This window comes from Scomber scombrus, chromosome 18 (genome assembly GCF_963691925.1).
Source record: "Scomber scombrus chromosome 18, fScoSco1.1, whole genome shotgun sequence".
NCBI lineage: Eukaryota > Metazoa > Chordata > Actinopteri > Scombriformes > Scombridae > Scomber > Scomber scombrus.
In genome coordinates, this window is record NC_084987.1 from 7,839,877 (window position 1) to 7,864,678 (window position 24,802).

At 40.0% G+C, this 24,802-nt stretch overlaps 1 protein-coding gene across 1 annotated transcript; it reads right to left on the bottom strand.

Moving 5' to 3' along the window:
• Positions 1-9,747: 9,747 nt before the first annotated feature.
• On the bottom strand, positions 9,748-23,789 carry eftud2 (elongation factor Tu GTP binding domain containing 2). Its single transcript, XM_062439677.1, has 28 exons — positions 23,667-23,789; positions 22,614-22,729; positions 22,354-22,516; positions 22,139-22,217; positions 21,617-21,692; positions 21,320-21,385; positions 21,199-21,234; positions 20,761-20,851; positions 20,589-20,671; positions 20,315-20,481; positions 19,829-19,953; positions 19,658-19,721; positions 19,462-19,552; positions 19,196-19,331; positions 18,928-19,055; positions 18,375-18,568; positions 18,177-18,288; positions 17,953-18,093; positions 17,684-17,785; positions 16,853-16,935; positions 16,498-16,584; positions 15,161-15,287; positions 13,970-14,057; positions 13,690-13,808; positions 13,275-13,369; positions 12,990-13,143; positions 10,391-10,498; positions 9,748-10,294 (listed from the first exon to the last, which is right to left on the bottom strand). Exons 2-28 carry the CDS (start codon positions 22,716-22,718, stop codon positions 10,199-10,201), a joined length of 2,916 nt encoding a protein of 971 aa, XP_062295661.1. The 5' UTR covers positions 22,719-22,729; positions 23,667-23,789; the 3' UTR covers positions 9,748-10,198.
• Positions 23,790-24,802: the final 1,013 nt, after the last annotated feature.

The following is a 24,802-nucleotide window of genomic DNA, read 5'->3' on the forward strand; positions in this document are numbered from 1 at the left end:
GTGTGAGCTGATCCTGGTATGTTATAGTGACATTCCCCGGTGGGAAGGAAGCCTCACGACTTTTTTAATTTGCTAGACTGCCCGTATCTCCTCATTGGCGCAAGCTAGGCCAAAGTGACATCTGATTTCATCTACACTCAGCAGGGTTCTCACTGTCTGTCTCTTTATTTTTCCTGTACTACTGATGTCCGGGCTGTTTACACCCTCTCAAAGAGAAGATTTGCTGTTTTTCACTGTTTCATATCATTGCAAATTATTCATACTTTTCAGTTTTGTTTTGTCTTGATATTTGTCAGTCGTAGTCAGCAATATCAAGACTCTCCAACGCTCTGGGGACTCATGATGGCTCATTGTTTGTCATTGTATGTCATTGTTTGTTATCGACGCAATGAAATGATCACTAAATGATGAAAAACTTGGAGCATTTCACATGATATGACATAAAATTTCAGTTGGGTAGAATAGTACATTTTTTTATTTATATATGATTTTTTTGTTTAATTAACTGAATTTCAATATCAAAATGGTTTTAAAAAGTGAAAAACGCCCAAGGTTATGTTTTAATATCACTTGTTTTACCTGGCCAACTGTCAAAAACCCAAATATATTTAATTCACATTGATTAACAACAGCGTAAATCAGTATATCCTCACATTTCAGAGGCTGGAACCAACATATTTTGGGCATTTTTGCTTGATTAATAAGTTTATTAGTTTGCAATATATGTTTGTTGTTTCAGCGCCTTAATACGTAAACGCATATAGACTTTTTACTCATGTGGAGCCGCTAAGTTTCTCCTGAATGTTTACAAACACAACATGACTGCAGTGTGGTTACTTCTGCATTAATGAATACATGTGTCTACACAGCTGTACCACATGGATGATATGAACCCTGGTGGTCAGGATTCCCTTTTGTCAGACGAACTCAAACATTTCTCTTCCATATTTTGCAGTTAAAGACTCAGAGATATGCTGTGTCGTCACAGTGACACGTGCACCGAACACAACTGGGAGCATGCCTGTTTTGGAAGGGTCAGGGCCGACTGTGGGGCTCGTTTTACTCTGGAGTCATCCTGAGTCACAGAGAGCACGACACAACCCTCCCCCCTGCTCATTGCTACATTGCCTAATATTTGGAGCCTCCCCTAAAAAAAAAAAAAGACACGCTGTTTTTGGATACAAAGTAGGCTCAGCTGTACTGCAAAACTCGGTCTTCATTAATATCACATAAAATGAATAAATTGGAGAAATATGTGAAGGTCAAAATGTTACCGTGAAACTCGTGATTTAAGAATTTAATGACAATTTAATTACAATTCATTTTTAATCTTTTCAATTATCTAAAGACATGCGGGCACATCTCAGTAGCCTCACCAATTATTTTCATGCCAACGTTATGGAACAAATTTCAATATATTCAGTTACTCTTCTAGATGAAACTATTCTCCCAGAAAATCACCATTTGCCCATTACAGAAATAGTTCCAGCACATTATCCAAATCCATACATTACATCCACGCTCTAATACCAAATGATCCCACGAGTATAAAGTTATATCTTCTCCTAAATAAGATAGGGACACATGTAGGTCCCACAAAAGTGGATGCATTGCAACTAAGCACACCCTCTGCTGCATCTACCATTTGCATAATGACTTCCAACAATTTAAATCACCCGCTAATTACAAAACGCATAAAGCACCTTCCCTCTGCTCTTGCTTTAATGTCGTTTACAGGAACTGGCAACCAGAAAATACAGAGCTTGTGTACACAGTGTCGAGCAGAGGGAATTCAGACTCGTTGGCAGGCATAAAGACACTGTTTTCCCTTAGCGAGCCACACTCTGAGGATTAACGCTGGCAGTGTGCTCACATCTGCTAAGCAAGATATAGAAATAATACCTTGATATTTCATGTCGCACAAGACTAGTTAGAAAAAGGCCATGGACTGTAGAAAGGATCCCCTCATTTTTCATCCACATCCCTGCAGTCACTCACAGAAACACTTCTCTGAGATGCCAGACCCGTAATATGTGAAAACACCTACTTCTCATATACACGTGGGTGTAATTTTTCATGTGGTGGCTAAAAACATAAAATTTACCTCTGTACTGTACTGGCTCCACATCACACATTCTGAAGGCAAGAACTGGGAAAAACAGGAAGTGAATTACTCGAATTATTCAAAATAGCTGCCTATAAAGCATGTAATTGACTTAAACATTTCCCGCAGACATTTCACTTGACAATTATGGTAATTGTAAATGCCTGATTTAATTGCAAGAGATTAACATTTTAAAAAAACATTTAAAAACCAGCATCAATGCAGAAAATTTGATACACATAATATTCAAGTGATGTTTAGAGATCAGAACTGTTTTTTGTGGTGGAAATGAGGCAATTTAGGTTTCAAAACTACTGAGTATGACTGCAGCGAGTGAATAGTGTTGCAGCTATTATAGTATGTAAATCTCTACAGTAAGTGAGTGGCTGAGTTTTCATGTTGATGTCATTTCAGCTGGCTAGTTTCACATATAGTAGAAATAAATATGACATCATCTGTGACATGTTAGTAGTTTGGGAATAAGAACCAATGTCTAGGTAGTTCAATATAAGATTAAACCATGATGATTTATGGGTTGTGCACATGAAACGTCTCTGAAATGTTGCGAGCAAATCCTAATGCATCCTCAATTTAATACACCATCATTGATTCCAACCCTCTGGAGTATTATTCTGGCTTTTAATAGTAAATTGAAAGAGGAACACATTAATGAATTCTACAATAAATGGCGATATTGATTTTCCATGTATCATAAGTCATTAAAAATTTAATATAGCATCATAAAGGTCAGTAGTGAGCACGGCAACAGGACTGGATAGATGGAAATATTGAAACATGTAAAAAAAATAAAAAAACAACAACCAGGTACCTTTACGCCATTTTGGTAGACGCTAACATGCTGAAGGTTTTGAGTATGTGCTCTGCAAGGGTGGAGCTAAGTGTATTTACTCGAGTACTGTACTTACACAAAATTGAGGTACTTGTACCTTACTTGAGTATTTCAGTGTCATGATATTTTATAATTCTCCTCCACAGCAGTACAGGGATATGTTGCATTTACTTACTCCACTACATTTAACATCTTTAGTTGCTATGGTTACTTTTCAGATCACCATCTCACACAGTATGTGAAAAAAATCCATATTAGCTCCAGTAACAAGAACCAGTTGTAATAATCCAATAATTATAATGTACTGCAAACATAGGGGCCATTCTTCTGAATTATAAATACTTTTTCATTTGATTTTTTTTTTCCCTTTTACTTACGATCTGAATACCTCCTTCACCACTACTGTTATTTATATTTCAGGGATTTCTCTAGCATTTAAAATTGTTTATATGTACTCTAAATGTCACACTTTCATCATGCAATTTGGAAATCGAGACACTAATTTGCAGTATAGTTGGAAGCAAGCTTTGTCAGTGTTGTTGTTCTTATACTTATTAAAGAGCTATTTTGAACACCTTTTCTTTTGATTGACTGCTGAATACTGATTTTATATGTTATAAATCAACTTACCAGGCTATATACGATTTCTTAGACTTTTCTAGGACATCTTCTGATCATTTAATAAACATTCATGCACAATTCATCATGTATATCTGCCAGGTCATGAGTTTTTTTGGGGGGAGGGGGGCAGGGCGGGAGTGATTTTCTGCAACAGTGCAATAATATAGAAATTCTGTATTTTAAATGAAAAGAGGATATGATCACACTGGTCATGATACTAACTGAAGTGATGGGGCATTTTCTTTCTGCCACACAGAATCTGCTCCTCATCGCTCTCTTTCAGTGCTGGAGAGCACAGGGGTCGACATCCCCCCCCTCTTCCCATATTGGTACAAGTCATCTCTTGGAGGGATGCAGGGGTAACAAGCTGGGAGGGGTATTGGCCAACAGAGATGGACGACCTCGCAGAAACAGTTTCACATACAGAAAATGTTCATTAAATCTCCAGCAAGGCTGTGAAATGCTAAAACAGCACTCACTGGATGGAAATAAAGAAGAAGGAACGGAGGGCAAATAGAGGTAGATATGCTTCTACTGGCAGCTAACCAACGAATAAATTCAGAAGAAATACACAGCATCCATATGTTATGTAGAAAGCAAGCATTATTCACCAGCGTAAAGCTCATTCAATTGGCCAGATCCCAAATCCATCACGACTTTACATATAGCAGGGATTTTCTAAAGCACAGAGGAGAAACTCATCACGGTGGCTCATATTTGAGCCGTTGCTGGTGTGGCGTTGACAAATGCTCCCCACAGAAACCAATGTGGCATATTTCAAAGGCAGCCAGCACAATGAAACAGTTTCTCATCAGGGTGAATAATGCTGGGTGCTTGCTGCTCCTTAACTGCTCTGAGTGGTGGGAGCGTTTCTTTTGATATATAGACCTCAGAAATGATGAGATAATCACTGAATCAGGGAAAATGGTGGGGCTGTCAAACCAATAGTTAGTATATTCTGTTAAGAGAGGAAGGCTTTTAGAGCTTGACCGCCATAGTAAAGGCACAACTACTACCACAAAATAAAAAAGTAAAGGTTTTTATATGTAATGTTTATAGTGACACAATCTAAGCACATATTAAAAATACTTAAAGCTTATTTGTGCAATTATTTATACCTGGAATTGCCATGTTGGATTATTGTTATGTTTTTTTGGCAGCTATTTAGTTTTAGACAATTAATTGAGCAATGAAGCTCATTTATATTAATGACAACTACTGCTACAACCAGCATTAATTTCTTTTGTCATGCTAATTGAAATAATTCAGCTCTACAGCTTTGATAATATGAGCCCGAATGCCAATATACACTATTATTCAGGACAAGCTACTCCACTAAAAGACGCTCAAAATGCATTGGCAAAGCTTCACTTGTGCAATATATTCATTATTAATTAATCTCAAGAGTTTCCCCAATAAAGTCCTTATAAAGTCTGTGTGTGTTTTCGCTAATTTGAACAGATCCTGCAGGATTTAATCAAACCCTGAGGAGACTCCATGCACCGCCCATCCACACCGTGTTGCTGCTGAGATGATTTGAGAACAAAAGATTGTGAGACACATTGGCTCAGTCTCAAAACTGGTGGTGGAATGGCTTTTCAAGAGCTGAAATGATGTTTGATTTGAAGCTGATGGGCAAGCATATGGATTCTAAATTAACAGCGTATGTCAATTATACGCGCCAGTCGCTGCCTCCCTTAAAGCACGTTTTCATAGTGAAGTTGAGCTCTTGTTGCTCACAGCGTGGCCTTTATCAATGTGTAACACACGCAGAAAAGGAGAGAAAATTCAGTGCAAATTAAAAACGAAATAAATCACGGAGATGCAACCATCACCTGTGCGTTATGGTGCCAAATGGTGCGTCTATGACCCCCGACATTCACACTCACCAGGAGTCCAATTGGCTTAGAAATTGCACATTGAGAAAAACAGATGGAAATAAACACCACAACACTGGGAATTATGAGATGAATTCTTACCGCTGTGCGAGTCTGTGAAGATGCTTTAAGATATAAGATGATCTTTTTTCTTGGGAGGGGAAGGTCGTTTTGGACTTGGTGAGGTCCAAACTTGAATCCCGCCGTTGATTATCTGCTCCACTTCTCGGGAGGAAGTTGGAACCAGCAGGGTGTTTCACTGATGTTTTTTTTTTTTAATTTTATCTCATAGCATCACTGCGAGATTTGCAATCATTCTTTGTCCATGCCAGCCACACTATTCTACCTTCTTCGATCGACGAGCGTCGATTAAACTATGTGGTCTGCTGCGTAAAACCGGTGCCAAAATTCCTACGGGCCCATTCCGATACAGCGATGCTAGACAATAGTCTGGTCATTTTGGCACGGACTGAACCTAACCCGCTGCCAAGAAGAATCGAATCGGCTATTTAAAACCAAATCGTGAGCGCTATTGTGTTCATATCTCTGTGACTGGCTCGAGAATAAATATGTCTGTCGCTCACATGTGTCAGTTGGCTCCGGTATTTTCTATCGGGTCCCTCATCCTCCTCTTCTTCTTCTTCTTCGCAGGAGGAGTGGACAGCGGAGTTGCCGATCTGTTGATCACTGGAGGTCCACCTAAAATCCAGCGGTGTCTCTGTGTCGTGTTTATCGGGACCAGGCTTTCCACCGTCTGCCTCATACAGTCCGACACTGGCTGAACGGGGGTCTGGTTGAGTGACAGCTGGATTCCCTGACCCGTCTTTGCAGGGGAGCAGTAAAAGCAGGATGCTGCGCGTACGCGTCTTTGACAGTGCGCGCACCCGATAGGTCACACATCCTGGGTAAACATCTGCTGAATATTAAGAGCAAATAAGCCAATTTAACACACAATTTGTGCTTACAGAAATCACTATTATATTCTCATTTGATTTTTATATAAACCTGTAGTGCCCTTAATTTATAATTTGCATCATCATATTCAAAACATTTTTATCACCTATAATTGCCTATAATTTTAATGTCATGATATTTTATAGACTCATAATTGTGCATCTTAAAAATATATGGTAGGATTATTGCGGGCATGATTGGTTTGTTGTAACTCAGCTATATAATATTCTTTATTCTCAGTTTTTTTTAAATGGAGTGTTTTTTTTCTGCTTTGCATTACAATATTAGAAAGTAACAAGAGTAAATAGTCAATTTTTTCAGCTATGAAGATTTTATTATTAACATTTGTAGCCCATAGCAGCTTTTAAACATAAAGGGAATTTAAAGTGAAATACAGACATTAAAGACAATGGAAAGGAAAATAAAGTGCTAAACATTGCAGTGTAATCATAGAGCAGTCAAACATAAAGGGCCCCCAAAGATTAAGCATTGGGACTTCTGTTCTAATTGTGGAGCCCACAAGGCGTAGAAAAAGTGCAACTTTGATGACTTCAGCCTGTTGGATGGAAAGCGAAGTGACACAATTAGACAAAAATGTCAAATTTCACCACCAGGCCCAAAACCATATTCCAATGAAATGACTGGAACCCTTCAGTGGATGATGTCTGCAGTTCCATAAAGTCAAATAAATCAGTGGAAATTAAAATTAAAATCAGTCCAAGGGCTTTTACCATTTGTTACCAGTTCAGTGGACCCACTGTGTGAGGGCCCACGTCTGGTCTCAATCTGCTTTTGACAAAGGCCTCAAGCGAGGGAACACATATGGCTCTTTTGGAAAATTGAAACAGCTAGTTGGTTTGAATTTGTAGCTTGATTGTCCTTAACTGGGGTTGCTCACAAAATCCTCCAACCCCCCTCTCTCTGATTCTGCAGCCCTTTCAGGCACCCATGCATCATGTGCAGCCTCAATCAGTCTGAGAGTTAAACTCTGGATCTTCTGATCTCTGTGATTGGAGAATGATTCACTATTGCGGGTCCGTCAGGTGCCCTAGGGTGTGGGAGTCACACAGTCATGTGGTGGTATTTGGTTTTTGTGTTTGTTTTTTTTAATGTTTGCTCACAGCTCCGACCTTGCCAGACCTCAAATTGTCACTGACCTGCTGGGCAGTGATAGCGCCCTCCTGTGTTTCTGTAGGATAGGCTACATTTGACTATTTAGGAGGGAGATGTCAAGACGTGTACAATGCTCATTTGTCAACAGAGAACGCAAGAACACATCCTTACTGTATCTGAAGTCATATACAACCTGCAGACTCTTTTTGGGGACATGACATTGTTTGGGGGGTTACTAAACCTCTTATAGATCTCTTAATGATTTGTATAAGTGGCTTCTTCTTTGCTTTGGGCAAGCTGTCAATATGAAATTGCCTCTCTGGACTCTCTCATGCCTTTCCATACACACTTTGGACTGCGTGTTCTACAGGGTAAAATCTGCTTGTGATGTTAGCAGGAAGAGACAAGTGTGATTGAGTCACAGACACATGACGGAGCCAGAGAGGTGTGTAGGTGCAGAGAGACAGGACAAGATGAAGGAGAGGTAAGAGCAGAGGACAGATTCATTGCAGGAAAAGGTGACTGATGAGGTGGTTGAGAGCAGATGGAGCAGGGAAGGAAAAGGCCTGACTTGCTGGAGGAGGGTGCCCCTCGCCGACCCTACATCGAGGCAGAGTCTTGCTCCTGTTTATATTTAGCACAGGGACCACAGATTGTAACAAGTGCTCCGGGGCCTTGTGTTCAGACCGGCAAGAACTGATGCCATCCGTCTCATCGCCTGGGGCCAAACACAGTCCCGGCTCACTCCAGTGCAATAGAGCAATGATGGGACCATGTTGTCTGAGTGCAATTTTTACTCAACATGTGCAGAATTGATCACATTCTGTCACTGCATATGTCTTCAAAGCAGAGGTGAGAAGAAACAAGAGTGGGCGTTGTAAAGCAAACACTGAATCATCTGCTTGTTGATACAGCGATGAGAAAATCATTGACTGTACTTAGCTCCTCCTAAAGATGCGTTCATGTTTACAGCAATTCGTCAATCTCCTCATTTCTCTTGCCTTCATTCATCTGAAAAGGGCACACTACCCCCCCCCATCACCGTCAACCCATGTCTGCTGAAATAAAAAAATATCTTGTCTCTCTGGACAGGATTGACATTAAGACCAAATGTCAAAGCAGCTCAAGCCATGTTTGACTCTTCCCTGTCCCTGTTCTTACCTTCCCCATCTCCACCACCTCCAGGACTGTTCGGGGGATTGTCAGCGATGAGTGATGAAGGACTGAGCCGTTTAGACACCAGAGTCTTCTGAAGGTGTGACAAGACTCACACATCAAGCCGTCAGCCGGATCATCAAGTGCAAGTCAAACTCTGCTCTTTAAAGAGACAACGCACTCCACAGTTGGAGGCCAATAAATGTCCGTAAAAACTTCTAACGTCTTCTTCGTCTATTGAGATTTGTCTTTAAAGCAGAGTATCGCTTTAACATTTTGACGTCCATTGTGACTTTAAATGAGGTTGTCGAAATGGTGAGTTGCCAGCAGTTCTTTCATGCTTTCATCACAGTATTCTCACATCTTTGTTCACATTCTCAATGAAACTTCATTGCATGTTGGTGACCGCAGATGTAATAAATGATGTAAAAACTGAACTTTCTTTAAGGGCGGCTCTGGTGGTTAAGGGACTGAGGTGTCGACTGAGAAGACAGTTTCTCTAGTCCTGTTAGCGGCTTTCACATCGACACCTGTCCAGTTTGATGTGGATTTCTACTGCAGCCTCACTTTGTGACTTAGGTGGTTTATCTTAGCATAGGGAAAAAAACCAAGCATGGTCTAGTTTTCACTTTGAGCTGTGCAATCCTCTCACTGGCATTGAGGATTTCCAACAGATTTCTTCACTGACTCAAAACCAATTTGACTTTCGAATCCAAGTCTTAGTGCTTCACTGACACCTTTCTTCTTTGATATGTTGCATCATTTCTTCTTTTCCCCCCCTTTTATTTAGCCAAGTTATCCTAACCTTTGGTTCCTCTCTGCCTGCCTCCAACCATCGCACAGCCTGTCCATCAGTCACAACCCACACAGCGTCCCTAACAGACACACCGATCACTCACCTGCTACACTCAAAGCTACAATTTAACACTAGTCTCAACCCCCAGACACAGAATTGAGTCCACTACGCTCAAGCTTCCCATTCGACATCTATATCTCAACTAAACAAATGTTTAACAGTAACATCATTGTGAGCTCTGAGACAGTAAAGAACAATGAAACATCTTTCTTTGAATTACAAAGAATTCTTTTATTCAGACAATCAGATCAATTTCTTCTTTAAAAAAAAAAAAAAGCCTTCCGTTTCCTTATTCTACAAAAAACATTGATAGTTTTTACATATAAAAAACATTAAATACAAGACCAAGATGAGATACAACAAACATATGCAATGTTTGAAAAGTACAGTTGCTCTCTAAAGAAAAGACGAATAACCCTCCTGGACAGTTTATTTTCATGGTTTCTATGAATCCAAAGGTTATCTCCCCTCTTTAAAGATCAGATATTAGCAAATGGTAGTTCAGCTAATAACACAGTCATGAGGTCTTTGGAGATTCAGAATAACCACTGTGTAACCTGAATGTGTGTGTTGTTGTGGTTGAATTATACCAAAAATATCCTTTAAAAAAAAGCTGCTGAGTGACTAGTGGAGGTTTAGTTCTTGGCTGCAGTGAGCGTCGCACTCTCTCACATGGGGTAGTTAAGCACCACGTCTTGTTTGGCCAGCTCCAACAACATAGGATCGTCGAAGAACTTGCTGATACTCACATCCTCGCTCAAACCCTGTGGGGGGACAAACACACGATGTCAGTGACGCACAAGAGCGAAATTACAATTACAACAAAAAAAGTGTGATAAACAAGCGAATGCGACCCTCACCTTGCGTCTTCGGGTTTTGATCATGAACTCTCTGGCCAGATGGGGGGCAGGCTGAGGCTCAAGAGGCCTGATCACAATACTCTTATCCAAGGGGTCACCAGGCACAATCTGGGAGGAAATGTAAAAAGACAGTTAAGATGCAGCTACTGAAATGTAGACATGCCTCTCTAAATTGGCAGCCATGATGATGATGATAATGTAGTGAACGGAACTTTAATTTTCCATGAAGTTTGTTTTAGTTATACATTTTATTTTAGACGATTTCTGTATCATTTACAAACTCAAATTCTGTTCAGGTCTCGTACAACAAGTCTAGACTATTTTGCTCACACTCCTGAGAAAATCTTAAGTACAAGAGACTGGAAAAATATCACAAATTGTCTTAATCCACTTGTCCGTGTCTCTTAAGAACGAATCTGTTTGCATGTGTGATTCTTACATGAGGCTCAAACTGTCAACATGAAACACACATCAAATTTTAGGTGAGTGGACACTTTTTGATAGTGATTTCAACCTTTCACATTTGCAACTCTGTCCCGTTATTACTGACTCAGGAGTGCATCCATCAACATGATGGGGTAAAAGCAACGTGCGAGTACTGTCACTCTTTTAGTTCGTGACCGACGCGGCATCAGTGCAATGTTAGCAGGTTGAGCAAGAAGAAGTGAAATGATTTGCTAAATGCTTTATCTTTAAGATGAGTGCACAACGTGACCTTAACAGAGTGAACTGCTCATTGTCACATGATACACTCACCCTATATGCGACGGGAGAAAAAAAAGACAAGGACGAGAAGTTATGAAATGTGAAATAAGTAGGGTAGAGTGGACTGAATAAGACTTTCCCAGCCGCAGGGAAAGATTAAAAACTGGAGGAAAAGGGAAAGAATAATCAATGGAGTGGCTGAAGGCCAATCAACAGATGGATGAGGGCTGCTAACAACAGTAACTCTGTTTGCATGCCAATACTGGCAGAACACGATAAAACTAATGAGTGAGGCACAATAAAGTCTCTTGAGTTTAATGGGACAAACAACACGATCCAGGGACTCCGGTGTTATTCATGTTTTCTAGGGCAGGTGGATCAATATGTGCTAGCGGGAATGATTTTTGTCAAAGCCCAGAGCAGAGGAGAAAATTCAGACTGTTGATTGTATCGGGTTCAGACTGTGTGGCTGCCCTTTAGAAACTGATTTTGGGAGATATGGTCAAGGTGGTTTGTTCTGGACCCCGGGGGAGTCTCCTGGGGGGGGGGGGGAGGTATATTTTCTGTTTCAGGATGACTGACAAGCGAGAGCTGGACGATATGGAAATAAACCATCACTGTGGAGCCATGTGATGACAGGAAATCAAATTGTAACGGTCTGTTTCAGCTGACTTACTTTACATAAAAAAGGGTGTATCAAGCTTTGAGCTATAAAAAAAAAAAAAAGTCCAATGACAGACTACTCAGCCCTAACGTTACTATAACACATTTTTATAGTTGTGCAAAATTTTAAAATATCAGTATCATTTATTTTGAATACATCTTTTATAATACATCTTTTTCTGGGTGATTGGACAAACATATTCATACATAATTTATGTCTAGTTTCTTCTCTAGCGTATTTTCATCTCAAGGGGATTACACGCAATTTAGGAAGACAAAACATATTAAAATATTTAAAAGGGGTGACTCCTGTGGTTTAGGGGTTGAGATGGAAACCATGAACTGTAGCATTACCAGTCTGGGAATGTTCGTTGTATCTCTATCTCCAATAAAGGCATAAAATGGCCAAAAATATAACACACATGCATATTTACACCCAATAAATCCTTTTGTCTCGCTTCCCAAATGAATGTTTTTGCTGTTAAGTATTAATCTGCCCTAAGTGGAGTTAATTTTCACTGACGCAGCTCTGCAGAGTGCAGACACAAACATGTCAGACGTGGCAGGCAGAGACAGAGACAGCCACGTTACATTTAAAACTTAATGACTCAACACTCCACTCTACTCCACATCAAAAGCGGTTTAGCCAGAGTGGCAGATATGTGCACCAAGTTGGTCACTCTGCTTGCTGCACAAGCTGCCACATTTTCTTTTATTGTGTGCGTGCATGTGAGTAAGTGAAAGGTTGACAGAAGTCCTCATTTATTTATAGGGTGAAATCAGATTTGCGTGCTTAATAATGAATGTGCAGCATTTACAGTGCAATTCATAAATGACCAGTGTTGTGTTTGGACAGTGTGGTAACTTCCTGTGACAAAAGGCATGAGCCTCTTTTTCTGTTGAAAGGTTGCACACATGGTTCGGAGGCTTGTATCTTTTCTTATTAAACCTGGCACAACAGCTGATGTGAATGAATCTCATGTTTATTCATGTCATCCCTAGGCTGCTAGCTAATTGAGTACATTTCTGTTTTGGTTGTCATACTTTGCTTTTGTGTTCCTGTTATATCTGAACTGAAGATGTGTTACACAAACATTAATAATTAAAGTTGCCAGACAGACACATTTTTTCCACACCTCTAAAAAGGTAACGTGAGTCTTGACTGCATTTACGCCTGGATTTCACTGACAGGATGACAGATAGAAAGCAGCTTTGTGTCCATAAATCTTACCTGCCAGTGGTGGAACACAGACAGAGCGAAGGCTTGCCCCTGTGTATGTGTGCGAAGGTCTGTCTCAAAGCCGAAGGAGTCGATGGCTGGGATGAAAGCCTTAATGGTGTAGAGAGGAGACCCTGGAATAGGTGCATCCTGAGTGACGTGGCCCCTGTTAGACGGCAAACACAGGAGCAAATTAAAAAAACTCAACTGCAGAATTTTGCATTACTTAAAGAAATAAAGGAATATTCCATTAAATGCCCCTCTAGGTTGACATGAGGATAAAGAGAGCAGACCAACCTTCTTCTAGCCAGCACTGTGTAGACAGCAGACACGCAATCAGCTGGAGCCTGAACCTCCACAAAGTAATAAGGCTCCATCAACCTCGGAGTCGCCTGGAACACGAGGGAGAGCACATTAGCGTGAGGACAAAAGCCTGGAGATACAGTATGCTCATCCCATGTATAGCTGACCCATGGATTTATGATAACGATAGTGAAAGAGCCAAGACAGATGAGGAGAGAAGCCAAAATGGTGAAAGAGGAACATTATTGCACTGCAATTAAAAAGAACGTATGTCAGCAAAATCCCAAATCGTAATCAGGGTAATGGAACATTAAAGAAAGTGAGGATGAAAGGGAAGTCTGGAGGAGCTAATGGCAAATGAAAAGAAGAATAGGATTGAGGGGGTTGGGGGGTGGGAGGGGGATCTCACCATGAGGAAAGCGGAGTACACCACTCTTCTGGCTGTAGGGATGACCTGGCCTCCTCCTCTGTGCAGGGGCTCCTGAGCGATGACTGCATCCAGGATCTTAAACTTTACATTCCTGATGGCTGCGGGCAGCAGAGAGGCAACACTGATTAGAGAAATACATTCTCCTTGTGCACAATGTGTATTTCTCCCAAAAGCCAAAAATATTCTGATGAGGAGAAGGAAAGTTTCTTTGTAAAATCAACATGTTTCCGTAACAAAACAGATGGAGGAGAGGTCTTACGCTCGTCACACAAAGGCCCCTCCCTGGTGCCCCACTGGAAGCCCTGAACGATGCTGTCTTTGACCGAGCCGAGCAGCGCCTTGTCCACCTACAGATCAAAGAAAAGCAAAAACAAACGCAGAGTTGGTTACAAAAACATGGGGTTCTCTATAAAAACTATGATGGGATGAGCTATTGAGCTGCGTGTGTTGTGTATATTAGAAAGTGTCAATAAATGCATTATGTCTCATTATTAGCTACAATTAGTCTGCTGCTATTTGATCATCGTTTTAAGTCGTTTTTAAAGAAAACCTGCCAACATTCTCTGCCTTCAGCTACCTAGATCTAAACATGTTCTGGTTTATTTAAGCTTCTGTCACAGTAAAATAAAAATCTTTAGGTTATTCGGGACAAAAAAAGACATCTGAGGTTGAATCTCAGGCTTTGAGGAAACAGTGATGAACATTTTTTACCATTTTCATTCACTTTATAGACTAAATGACTGATGAATTAATAAAGAAAATAACTAACAGATTAATAAATGATGAAAATAATTGCTAGTTTCAGCCCTACATATTACTGTTTCCTAAATTTGGATTTACTCCCTTCTAGTTTCGAGTCATTATGTGCATAGTCTCACACAGTTCAACAATGATATAGTGCAGTCTTTCTATAAAATGAACAATAAACTGTACACACATTTGTTATAATCTGAGTTATAGATTGCTATTGCTAGATATAGTTATACATCTCTAGAGCTGAAAGGCTACATCCATTAGTTAATTCATAGGAAATTAATCATAATTTTGATAACAAATAATTAATTGTGTAAGTCATTCATCAAGTAAAACTGCCAAAACTTTTCTGGATTCAGTTTCTCATGTGTGAGAATTTACTGCTTTCAACCCTGAATGAATAATTAAATGTTGTTGAAGGACTGTTGGCCTGATGAAAGAGCTCATTTGAAGAAACTGTAATGAACATTTTTCCCTCACTATTTTATGACGTTTTGCAGAGTAAATAATTAACACGATTAATTGGAGACATAATCCATAATTAGAATAATTGTGAGTCGCAGCTTAACGTGGCTCTCAAAATTTGAAAGGCAGCAGTTAATCTGTATTTTTACTTTAATTGAATAAATACTCAAATAGCACACTTAAGAGTAAAGCTTTGTCCAGGAGATACAGTCCAGCCTGTCGCAACACTCACCTCAGAAGGCAGAGTATCATCAACGAGAATGTTTGGCCCCGTTGTGTCCGGTCCAAAGGCCCAGATAGATCTGGCAGCCAGCAGATCCCAGTCGTACTTTGTCTGGAAAAACTCTCCCAGCTTCTTCCTGACATGAGGAAACAGGACAGCAGTCGGTTTAAGAGCAGGTTTTCATTTTGTGTCAGCTGGAACATTACAGAGAGATTGGTTGATCGACGGGGCAGAGAGGTTAATGGAAGGAGGATGAGTAGAGCAAAGGTTTAGCTTAATGGTGTGTGAAGCATGTCACTTCTTTGGCATTGCTACTCCTTGCTGGCACCGCTGGGCCCAGATGGCCTCGTATATGAGCCGAGTACTGACAGGAAGCAGCTCTCAAGTAGAACACACACACACAAAGACACACACACACACTCGTGGCATGATCTTCATATCACGGTGAATCGGTATCACGGGAACGCTCATGCATGCTTTTAGCGCATGAATCAATTACTGTGAGTGATGTGATCAATACTACCAAGGAGGGTTTCTAATGAGCACATAAGACAGTAGATTGCCTTTTACTTTTACTCAGATATGCGAGTACAGACACGTTCTGCATCTGCCTGTCCTATTTTTAGTTAAAGACATATGTCAGTGACGATGACTGCTTTTACACTTTGCTCCTCTTACACACTCAGAGTTTCTAATTCCTCATTCGAACAGTAAAGGTGGAGCAGGAATCCACAGTTACCTTCTGCTTTAATGGGTCAACATGTGACATCCAACCTGGCTTTAAAACTTAATGTTTTGTGTTAAGCTTTGGTGACAGTTTTCAAATCACTCTCAAATTTTAAAAGCAAAAATGAATTAAAACTAATTAAAATGAAAGCAGCCACACTGGAATGAATTAAAACTGTAGTTATACTGCAGTACATGGTTGTCACTTCCATGTCCAGCTTTTAATCATTTAAAACTGATGGCAGGAACATACAGAACATTGGTCTATATACATGATAAGAAAAGTGGGTGCCACACCTATGAATTCAGGAGTAACACCCACAAATCCAATAACTGCACTTTTTTAATTGATATTTCAGCCCTGGGTATTTCTATACTCCTCTGCCCTCTTCAATGACATTTAATTTAAGAACAATCATCATCCTTACACGCCTGTTCAGCTTTCCTTGCTAACCAGGGAAAAAACAAGGATGAAAAATTGGTCAGAATGGCTCTTAAATATGGAAAGTGAATAAGGCTAGTGCCATTATCAGCCTGAAATATCTACAGACGTCGAACATGAAACACACGTCACCACTTCCAGTTAATTAACATGTCACTCAACCCTTTCTGTATCATACCTGTTCCACGTGATCTGCACCACTTCGTTCTCGATGTCCTCAGCCAGTCCCTTCTCCAGGGGTTCTGCAATCATGGTGATCTTATTCCTGTCAATCACATCACGCAGCTGTCAATCACTCACTCTGGAACGAGGAGACACTCGGCCAGAGGGAAGGACTAACTCTGACAGCGACTCTAAACACTGCACAAATTTAAACTCTCTAACAACAAACGCAACATTACCAACGGTCTTAAAAACACAAGAGGTTTGAAGCAAATATAGCTGAACTGTTCTGAGATCGATGTAAGCTTTCTGTCTTTACGTTGCTTTTTTCTCAATGCCTAAAATCTGAGAACATGACATCCAATACTCACTTTTTGTTGGGCGTTTCAGCAAAGCACTTGAGGGACGACGTCTCCACAACCGTTTCACAGAAAGTCACAACTGGGTCAGCGACCTGAGGGAAAAGACGTGCACGATTACAGAAAGAAACCAGTTCAATTTTATTTATATAGAGCCAAATCACAACACAAGTTATCTTAAAGGCATTTTTCACATAGAGCAGGTCTAGACATACACTTTTGTTAATTTAAAACAGTCCCCCATGAGCGACAGCGGGCATGAAAACTCCCCTTTAACGTGAAGAACCCTCAAGCAGAACCGGGCTCTAGGTGGGCAGCCATCTGCCTCGACCACAGGCTTTATTCATGTGTAATACCTTAAGATTATCAATGTGTTTTTATAATTTCATTCAAAAAGTAAATCAAGTTTGTATCTATTTTTATTACAATCCTTATTGTACATTATTATTATTCTATGTATATGCATGCACATATGTTGAATATTTACATCATATATATTTTAGCCTAACTAGGGACAGGAGATGGAAACTAGCAATAACTATAATCTCTATATGCAGAACATCAGTTACTGCAGCTCGTTTGTAACAAGCTGAAATTGTACTTTGTTAATTTGCATTCTCCCTAACAAATAAGCTAAATAACTTAATAAATAAATTAGACTTAAAACTTATATATGGAATTACAACAATGGCTGAGTAATGTCTCATTATTATTGTTTAATGGCTTGCAGTTGTTCAAAAGACTTATTGTCAAAATCCAAATACAGCAAACTGATTTAATTAAATGTTTTTTCCCCACCAGAAGATGTGATGCAAAAGAAACAGGCAGCAGTGAGAAACTTACTTTAATATCAATCTCAGAGTACATCTTGCGCAGGTCGTGCATGACACAGTCCAGGTAGAGCTCTCCTGTGCCTAAGATAACGTGCTCTCCAGACTCCTCCACCTGAAATACAAAAACACACATATATAGTCAAACATGATGATTTTCATGTTTCGTCCCCTCAGGATGAAAGTGGGTAACCTTTGAACTGAAACCTTTTCCAAAGTCACTGCAATGCACTTCTGGGCCCGGGTTAATTCACTTCTCCACCTGTGTGTTTATAGACTGACCTTTGTGGTGAGAGAAGGATAGCTCTTGTTGACCTTCCTCAGTCCGTCCAACATTTTAGGCAGCTCTGACGGGTTGACGGGCTCCACAGCAATCTTGATTACTGATGCCGTGTTGAACTTCAATGGCCTGAAAATCTGAGCCTGTCAGAGGAAGTAAAATATGTAAACTCTTTGCTCGGAAGGTATTTTTAAGATCTCAAAGCTATCTTTACCCTTCATCTCACCTCTTCGTTCCCTCTGGGCTCAGTGATGGTGGCGGTCTTCACGATCGGCTGGTCACAACCTTCAATGAGAACCCAGTTCCCAGCAGGCACTCGATTCACTTCAATTTGGTATCTAAAAAAGGTAGAAGGGATATCAAGCTCGGATACAAACTTTGATTTTTGACAATAAAATCCAAAAACCAAACCTGTGGAGCCTACCTGGCGACATTAATCCAGAGACGACCCACAGTGCAGACCTGAGAGTCCTCCTCATCTTCGAGGGTGTAGTTCTCTCCTAAAACCTTGACAGGCTGGCCTGCCTGAATGGTCCCGCTTAGCACCCTGCCAAAGGCATGGAACTGAACCCCATCCTCTGTGCTGTACATCTTAGTGGTGTGGCACATCAAAGGACCCTGTGGCAAGAAACACGAGGTGAGCAGGAAGGACATATAAGAAAGGGACGGAAAATGGGGCAGGAGTGTTTTAACACTGGAATCTAACGTTTCTTCTCATGGAAATAAAAGAGGGATTAGGCACCTTAAAATGCACCTTAGAAAACTATCATTGATGTCCTTCATTGTCTTAAACTGGCTTATTTAACAGCTTGTTTAATTCAAGCTAATTGCAACAGCCTGTTGGTGTAATTTGTAAGAGCAGCTGGGATGAGACTATTGACATACTACAAACAGATTGCAGCTATTTGCGGTTAGTCTGTGTATCTGCTCCCCAGCCAATAAATCAGAGACTCCTGTTCTAGCTCCATTATACTCACATCGGGGTCACACTCTGCCATGGCCTCCCCAAGGTCTGAGTCCAGACCTCCAGCGTAGGTGTGCTCTATCTTGTTCCGAGCACCCTCTTGTGGTGAGGCGATATGCTGTACACACATGTCCACAAGGCCTGCAGAGAGAAGAGATCAGTGCTCGACTTGTCATCAATTCATCTCATTTACTAAAGCCATGATGATCGATTATCTTCACATTATGACAGTAACCAATATCAATAAGCAGAAAACAAAATAAAAAGGACAGTTGTCTAACCTGTGAACTCCCCAAAGAAGCGGTTACAGACCAGCCTCAGCAAGGGTCTAATGTTCAGCTTCAGTTCCTCTTTGGACAGGTGAATACCGAGCTCATCCAGAACTCGTGGGAGAGACGTGTCCACATCACCGACAACCTATACACAAAGAAGATTTGGAGGAGGATTACACAGAAGTCTGCGAATCCAAGCGTGATGAGACCTGAAGGGATTGAGCAAGCTGTGCTGCCTTGATGCATGTTTAAAAAAATAAATAAAAAAACTCAACCTGTGAAAGGATCTTGTAGAGAGGCTCTAGGACGAACTCCACAAAGCTACGCTGAGAGTTATTGCTGGGGGGTTTCTTTGAAAACTTGCGACTGAAAAGAAGAAAAGAAAATCAGTGCAGATGTGTTACAAGATGAAAATGGAGCAGTGAGTTTGGCATCAAATATTAACATTATGTTAAAATCCAAATTACTCACGTTTTGGGGTTGAAATAAATGTCTCCCCAAAGTCTCTTTGAAAACTCGTTGTAGTTTATGTCACCTGCAAACAGAAACAGAGTTAATTAATTAATACTTCACATTCTGCATCAGGCAAGGGATGAGGACGATGTGTCAGTTGACTACTTAAATGCTTAGGAGCTGTCTCACCATAAGTGTCCGAGTAGATTTTTGCGAAGGATCCCAGTGTGAAACAGATGTGGTACTGAGAGCTGGCAAAGCACACGTTTCCCAGGAGAGGAGAAACCACCAAGTTCTCATCTGTGGAGTACGTACTGACAGAGAAAGAAAAATGACCATAAAAAGCTGTGAATTACATATCTGATATTGGCATAATTAATAGTAAAAGTCAGTGTGGCCTCATTCACACTTTTATCAGCAGTGCGGCTGCTAATTTAACATCAAGGTAATGACAAGCACTTAAATGTTTTCTCACCAGTATTTGGTCAGAATAAATTAAATGCACAAACCTTGGCTGAATTGTTGTGCAGCAAATGCACATAACAAAAATTCTTTACAAAGGTCGGACATTCTCTGTTATAATTGCTTATCCTTTCATAGAAAATGAGTGCTCTACATCACTTGAAATCACTCATGCACTTCAGACACTGTGGTTGTGATGTGTTTAAGTGTTACCTGAGCAAACCGTTGACCTCATCCACAATGTGGCGCAGTTTATAATAAGCGTCTGTGGGCGGCAGTTTGAGCTCCCCAATGAGCCGATCCACCTTGTTGATGCAGATGGTGATGGCCATACGCTCCTGGACTGCATGTTTGATCAAACGCTCTGTGTTCAGCATCACCTGAGCAGAGATAAATAAAATTCAGGGTTATATGGATAGAAAAAAACATGTGAAAAGAGTGCAGGATGGAGACATCTCAAAAAGAAAAATACAAAAAAGTTACTAACTCCCTCCGCAGCGTCTATGAAGAGGACGATGCCGTCTGAGATCCGGATGCTAGATGTGACCTCATCAGAGAAGTTCACGTGACCTTTGAGGGAGACACAATGTTTTACATCACTTTCTGTTTTTTTCCACACCAAAGCCCAAACGTGCATTCAGCTAGCCAACACAAAATACCTGGTGTGTCCATGATGTTGAATAGGTAGGATTTGCCTCTGGAGTCTGGCAGGACCATTGTGACAGGGGTACTCTTGATACCAACTCCTCTCTGTGGAATAAGTACAGAACAAATCACTGATTGCACATCTCATTGTTTAGAGACACTTAGGAAAAAAAGAAAACTGAAGTTATTAAGCTTTGATAATGACCAAGCAGCTTGAAATAAATGTGAATATACAAGAATATACTTTAACTAAACGTGATGGTATGTTGATTTTACAGCAAAGGAGACTTAATTCTATCTTCTGCTGATATCATTAATATGATCATTTCGGGGATCAACTGCCTGCAATATCTGCTTTTATAAACATTAAGTAACTTTATTTTTATTCAAGGATGTGTGAAAATGCAGTGATTGAGTTTTTTGGGGGGTTAAAGGTTGGCTAAGGCACTCACCTCCTGTTCTGTAAAGAGGATGTCTGTGTACCGGAGCTGAAAAGTGAAAGAGCATGTTAGTCTGCTGTCATATACAGAAACTAAACAGCAAAATTTTATGATTATTACAGACAGCACTCACATCCACATCATCTCTCTTCCTGATTTCTGGATGTGTCTGTTCGATCAGGCAGTCCACGAAACAGGTCTGAAAAAGGAATAAGCAAATCCATAAGACCCCCACATGAGTCTAAGACGAGTCTAAAGGGCAGGCATGTTAGTATAGCATATGCTCCAAAACATTCCTATCTTTGTTAATTTGTCATCTTAGGAACACATGTTTGTCTTTAGCAAAATGCCACAGAGGAACCCTGACTAAAGGCATGTGACTAAATGAGAGTTGGGAGCAGTCATACAGAAGCTCCTGGCAGGCTCTAACCTTGCCATGGTGGAGATGACCACACAAGGTGACGTTACGAATCAGCTCCGGACTGTCCATCAAATCTGCGAGGAATCTGGAGAGAGAGAGGAGAGAAAGGTGCTGTTTTAAAAACACAACAAATGGAAGACATACTCTGTGGAGCGAGAAGAGGAAGGTGGTTGTGTGAAAGATAGACCACTGTGTAAAAAAGCCCCACACTGTCATAAAAATGAAAGGAAATGTTTGTGTTCTGGCTGATGACGTTTGATGTGTGTATGAATATGAGATGTACAAAGGACTTGTGTTTCTTGCAATAAACCAATTCTACAAGTCGATGCATATATCTGATTTTTAACCCCTCTGAGATGCGACAATCTTCTAAAAGGTTTTCGGCAACAAAAACCCCACATATTATAATATTACAAGGTTCCATTGCTCTGTGAAACCCTTTATACCTGTTGTGTTGAAAAGTGCTTTAGAAATTAAAGTCTTTAACATTATGTATACACATGAAAGCAGGAATCCACTTTGATTACTTACTCCATATCATAAACAGTGGCAGGCAGCTCCTGCTCCATCAGGGTGAACTGCTTGTTCTTCACAGGCTTGATGATGGGCTCTGGTAGGATTGGAGAGAAAACATGAGTGTTTGTATGTTTACATTGAAAGCATATGTTGTCTTAATAATCATACACTAATCAGATATGTGAGTGTTTATAGACGATTAATACTACATTATTTTCTTTATTTCTAACCTGTAAGAGGCTGTGTGTCTTCCTCCTGGACGATAGTTTCCACTTCCGGCCCGTAAACCTCTTCTGCTGTCGGATAGTACTTCTTATCCTCGTGCAGGACCACTTCCATGCCGGGGACGTCGTCATCAGCGTCTGCAGGCTCATCGTCATCATCATCATCACCCTACAGAAGGAGAGCGTTATTACCATGACATATGTACACATACCACATCAACACAACTATAGTGGTAATAACTGTTTAACTGAGTTTAAAGGAGTACCTCATCAACATCTCTGTCCTCTGCCTCCAGATCATCTTCATCATCGTCAGAGTCCAGCTCTGGACCGATGTAGTTTCCGAACTCATCATACAGATCAGCCTCCATCTTGTAGAGAACTGAGAGAGAGGAGTTAATGAGAATTCACAAAACCATTAGATTCATGCACATATTCATATACATTCATATATGCAAGGACAGCTTTCTTCACATAGAAAAGTCTGTACTTATTCTTAATTTTGGGTTGTCTGTGTTTTTGTTTTTGCTTTTACATTTTTATGTTTTTTTTATGTTTTAATTTAGTTTCTGTTGCTTTTCTTACTTTTGCCTCATTGACTGTATGTTTTTATTGTCTTGGTTTTTAATGTTTGCATGTATTTATGGTATTTTTGTATTCTGTGAAGCACTTGAAGATGCTATACTAAATGAATGTATTATAATGATTATTATTAGTATTAGTAGTATTCAATACACACAAACGGACCAATGTAAAACAAGATTTTAGCTTTTAAACAAATGGAATGCATGCAGCCTTGTCTATTTAGTTTTTTAAATTAAACTACCACATGATGGATTTTTGACTTTTTTGCCCCCAACAATAGATATGTGTTTGCTTTTTTCAACAAACCTAACGTGAGCTGTTCCTGCGTGAATCAAAATACTCTGAAATGTTTGATTATAATTTACAATATGCGCTCAGCTGGTGATGAGGAACATTAACTAACCTAAATACTAGTGCATTACCACTTAAGCTAATGCTAACTCTGCATGTAGCATCACGTCTACCACCTATGTTCATTAACATATGTTATAGTTTACATATGCCTTCTGTCGATAGAAAACCTGCAACTAAATATCAGCGTTATCGCTGACTATAAACTGCTACTTTCGTGTTTACAGTGTCATTAGTTCGACAGTAGTTAGCATGCTAGGCGGCTAACAAGCAGAGAAATGAATGACTTCTGGAGACAAAACGTTTAAGTTACGTCGCTGTTTAGATAATAATAGTTAATAACTGCACTGGACTATACTGTGGATAATGCAAAATACACTCACCTGTATGCTGTTATAATGCAGTCAGCGGATACTCTCTTCAAAACAAGATAAAAGTTGAGTTTTGTTTTCAGAAAGCGATAAATTATTTCCCAAATAGCGCCATGCGCACCAAACGTTACTTCCGGTTTTCTTCTTCTGTGGAAATGCCGGCAGTGAACTGACTCACTACCGCCCAGGCGAGATAAGAAGTGGTGCTACATAGTCCGTCTGTCAAAGTGTTGCAGTAAAAAATGTTATTGCTGGCTTATGTTGCCCTTACATATTGTTCAGGGTCAAATTTGACCCATTTTTAAATTTTACAACTGTAACAACCATAACTATTTTAAATTCAAGCCAGGGGAAAAGTTAACAAACCCTAACCCATCGTTATTCCTATAACCCAGTGTATCTACACATTTTGTCTAACTTTAAAGTTTTATTACAAAACACTGTAATCGTAAGTATGAGCGTGTGTGTCATCTCTGCCTTATAATTGATGTTTCAGGTCTGCACTGTGGTTACGATGTTTAACTACACATCTGAGCATTTTTAATTGAATTTCAAAGTAATCTGAAGAAAATGTACCTGTATCAAAGGTAGGACAAAATATGGAGACCACGCATTACTTTTTAAACTAGGAAAAATACATTTATTTAAATAAACTAACTTAAGTATGTATGTCAGTTCATCAGTAATGTTTGTAATGTATGGGTGTGTCAATGTGTGGAGGTGTAAAACAGAAAAAACAACTCCCCTGCCCCCTAAAAAACAACTAAATAATCCAAGATCAAACCAACCCAACAACTCTGAGAGAAGAGACAGACTGAATGCTCAGACCCCTATTTACAAAGGAACATTCACACCAATTCAGGTGTTGGCCACTCCTAATGAGCCACTTCTCAAATACCAAGCAATCAATAAGAAAATAGGGGCCATCACAATTGTCAGATTGAATGTTTGAGAACCTTTTTGAAGGCTAAATTTATGAGTAGGTTGTGATCATAGACTGTATGGTTGTGATGCTGGCCTCCAGTGGCCACGGTGTGAAACTACACTTTAGTCTATGATAAAAGTATTTTTTTTTTTTTAATCTGCAGAAAGTAAAGAAAACTTAAAATAAAGATAGAAAAATGTAGATGTTGCAGCTAAAAATATGA

What these genes read in the sequence shown, in the direction of transcription:
- eftud2 (XM_062439677.1), bottom strand. Translation starts at nt 22,718, where the DNA reads ATGGAGGCTGATCTGTATGATGAGTTCGGAAACTACATCGGTCCAGAG. An exon ending in AGACACACAGCCTCTTACAG is followed by an intron (nt 22,218 to 22,353) that starts GTTAGAAATAAA and finishes CAATCCTACCAG; the next exon opens with AGCCCATCATCAAGCCTGTG. An exon ending in AGCCCAGAGGGAACGAAGAG is followed by an intron (nt 18,094 to 18,176) that starts GTGAGATGAAGG and finishes TTCCTCTGACAG; the next exon opens with GCTCAGATTTTCAGGCCATT.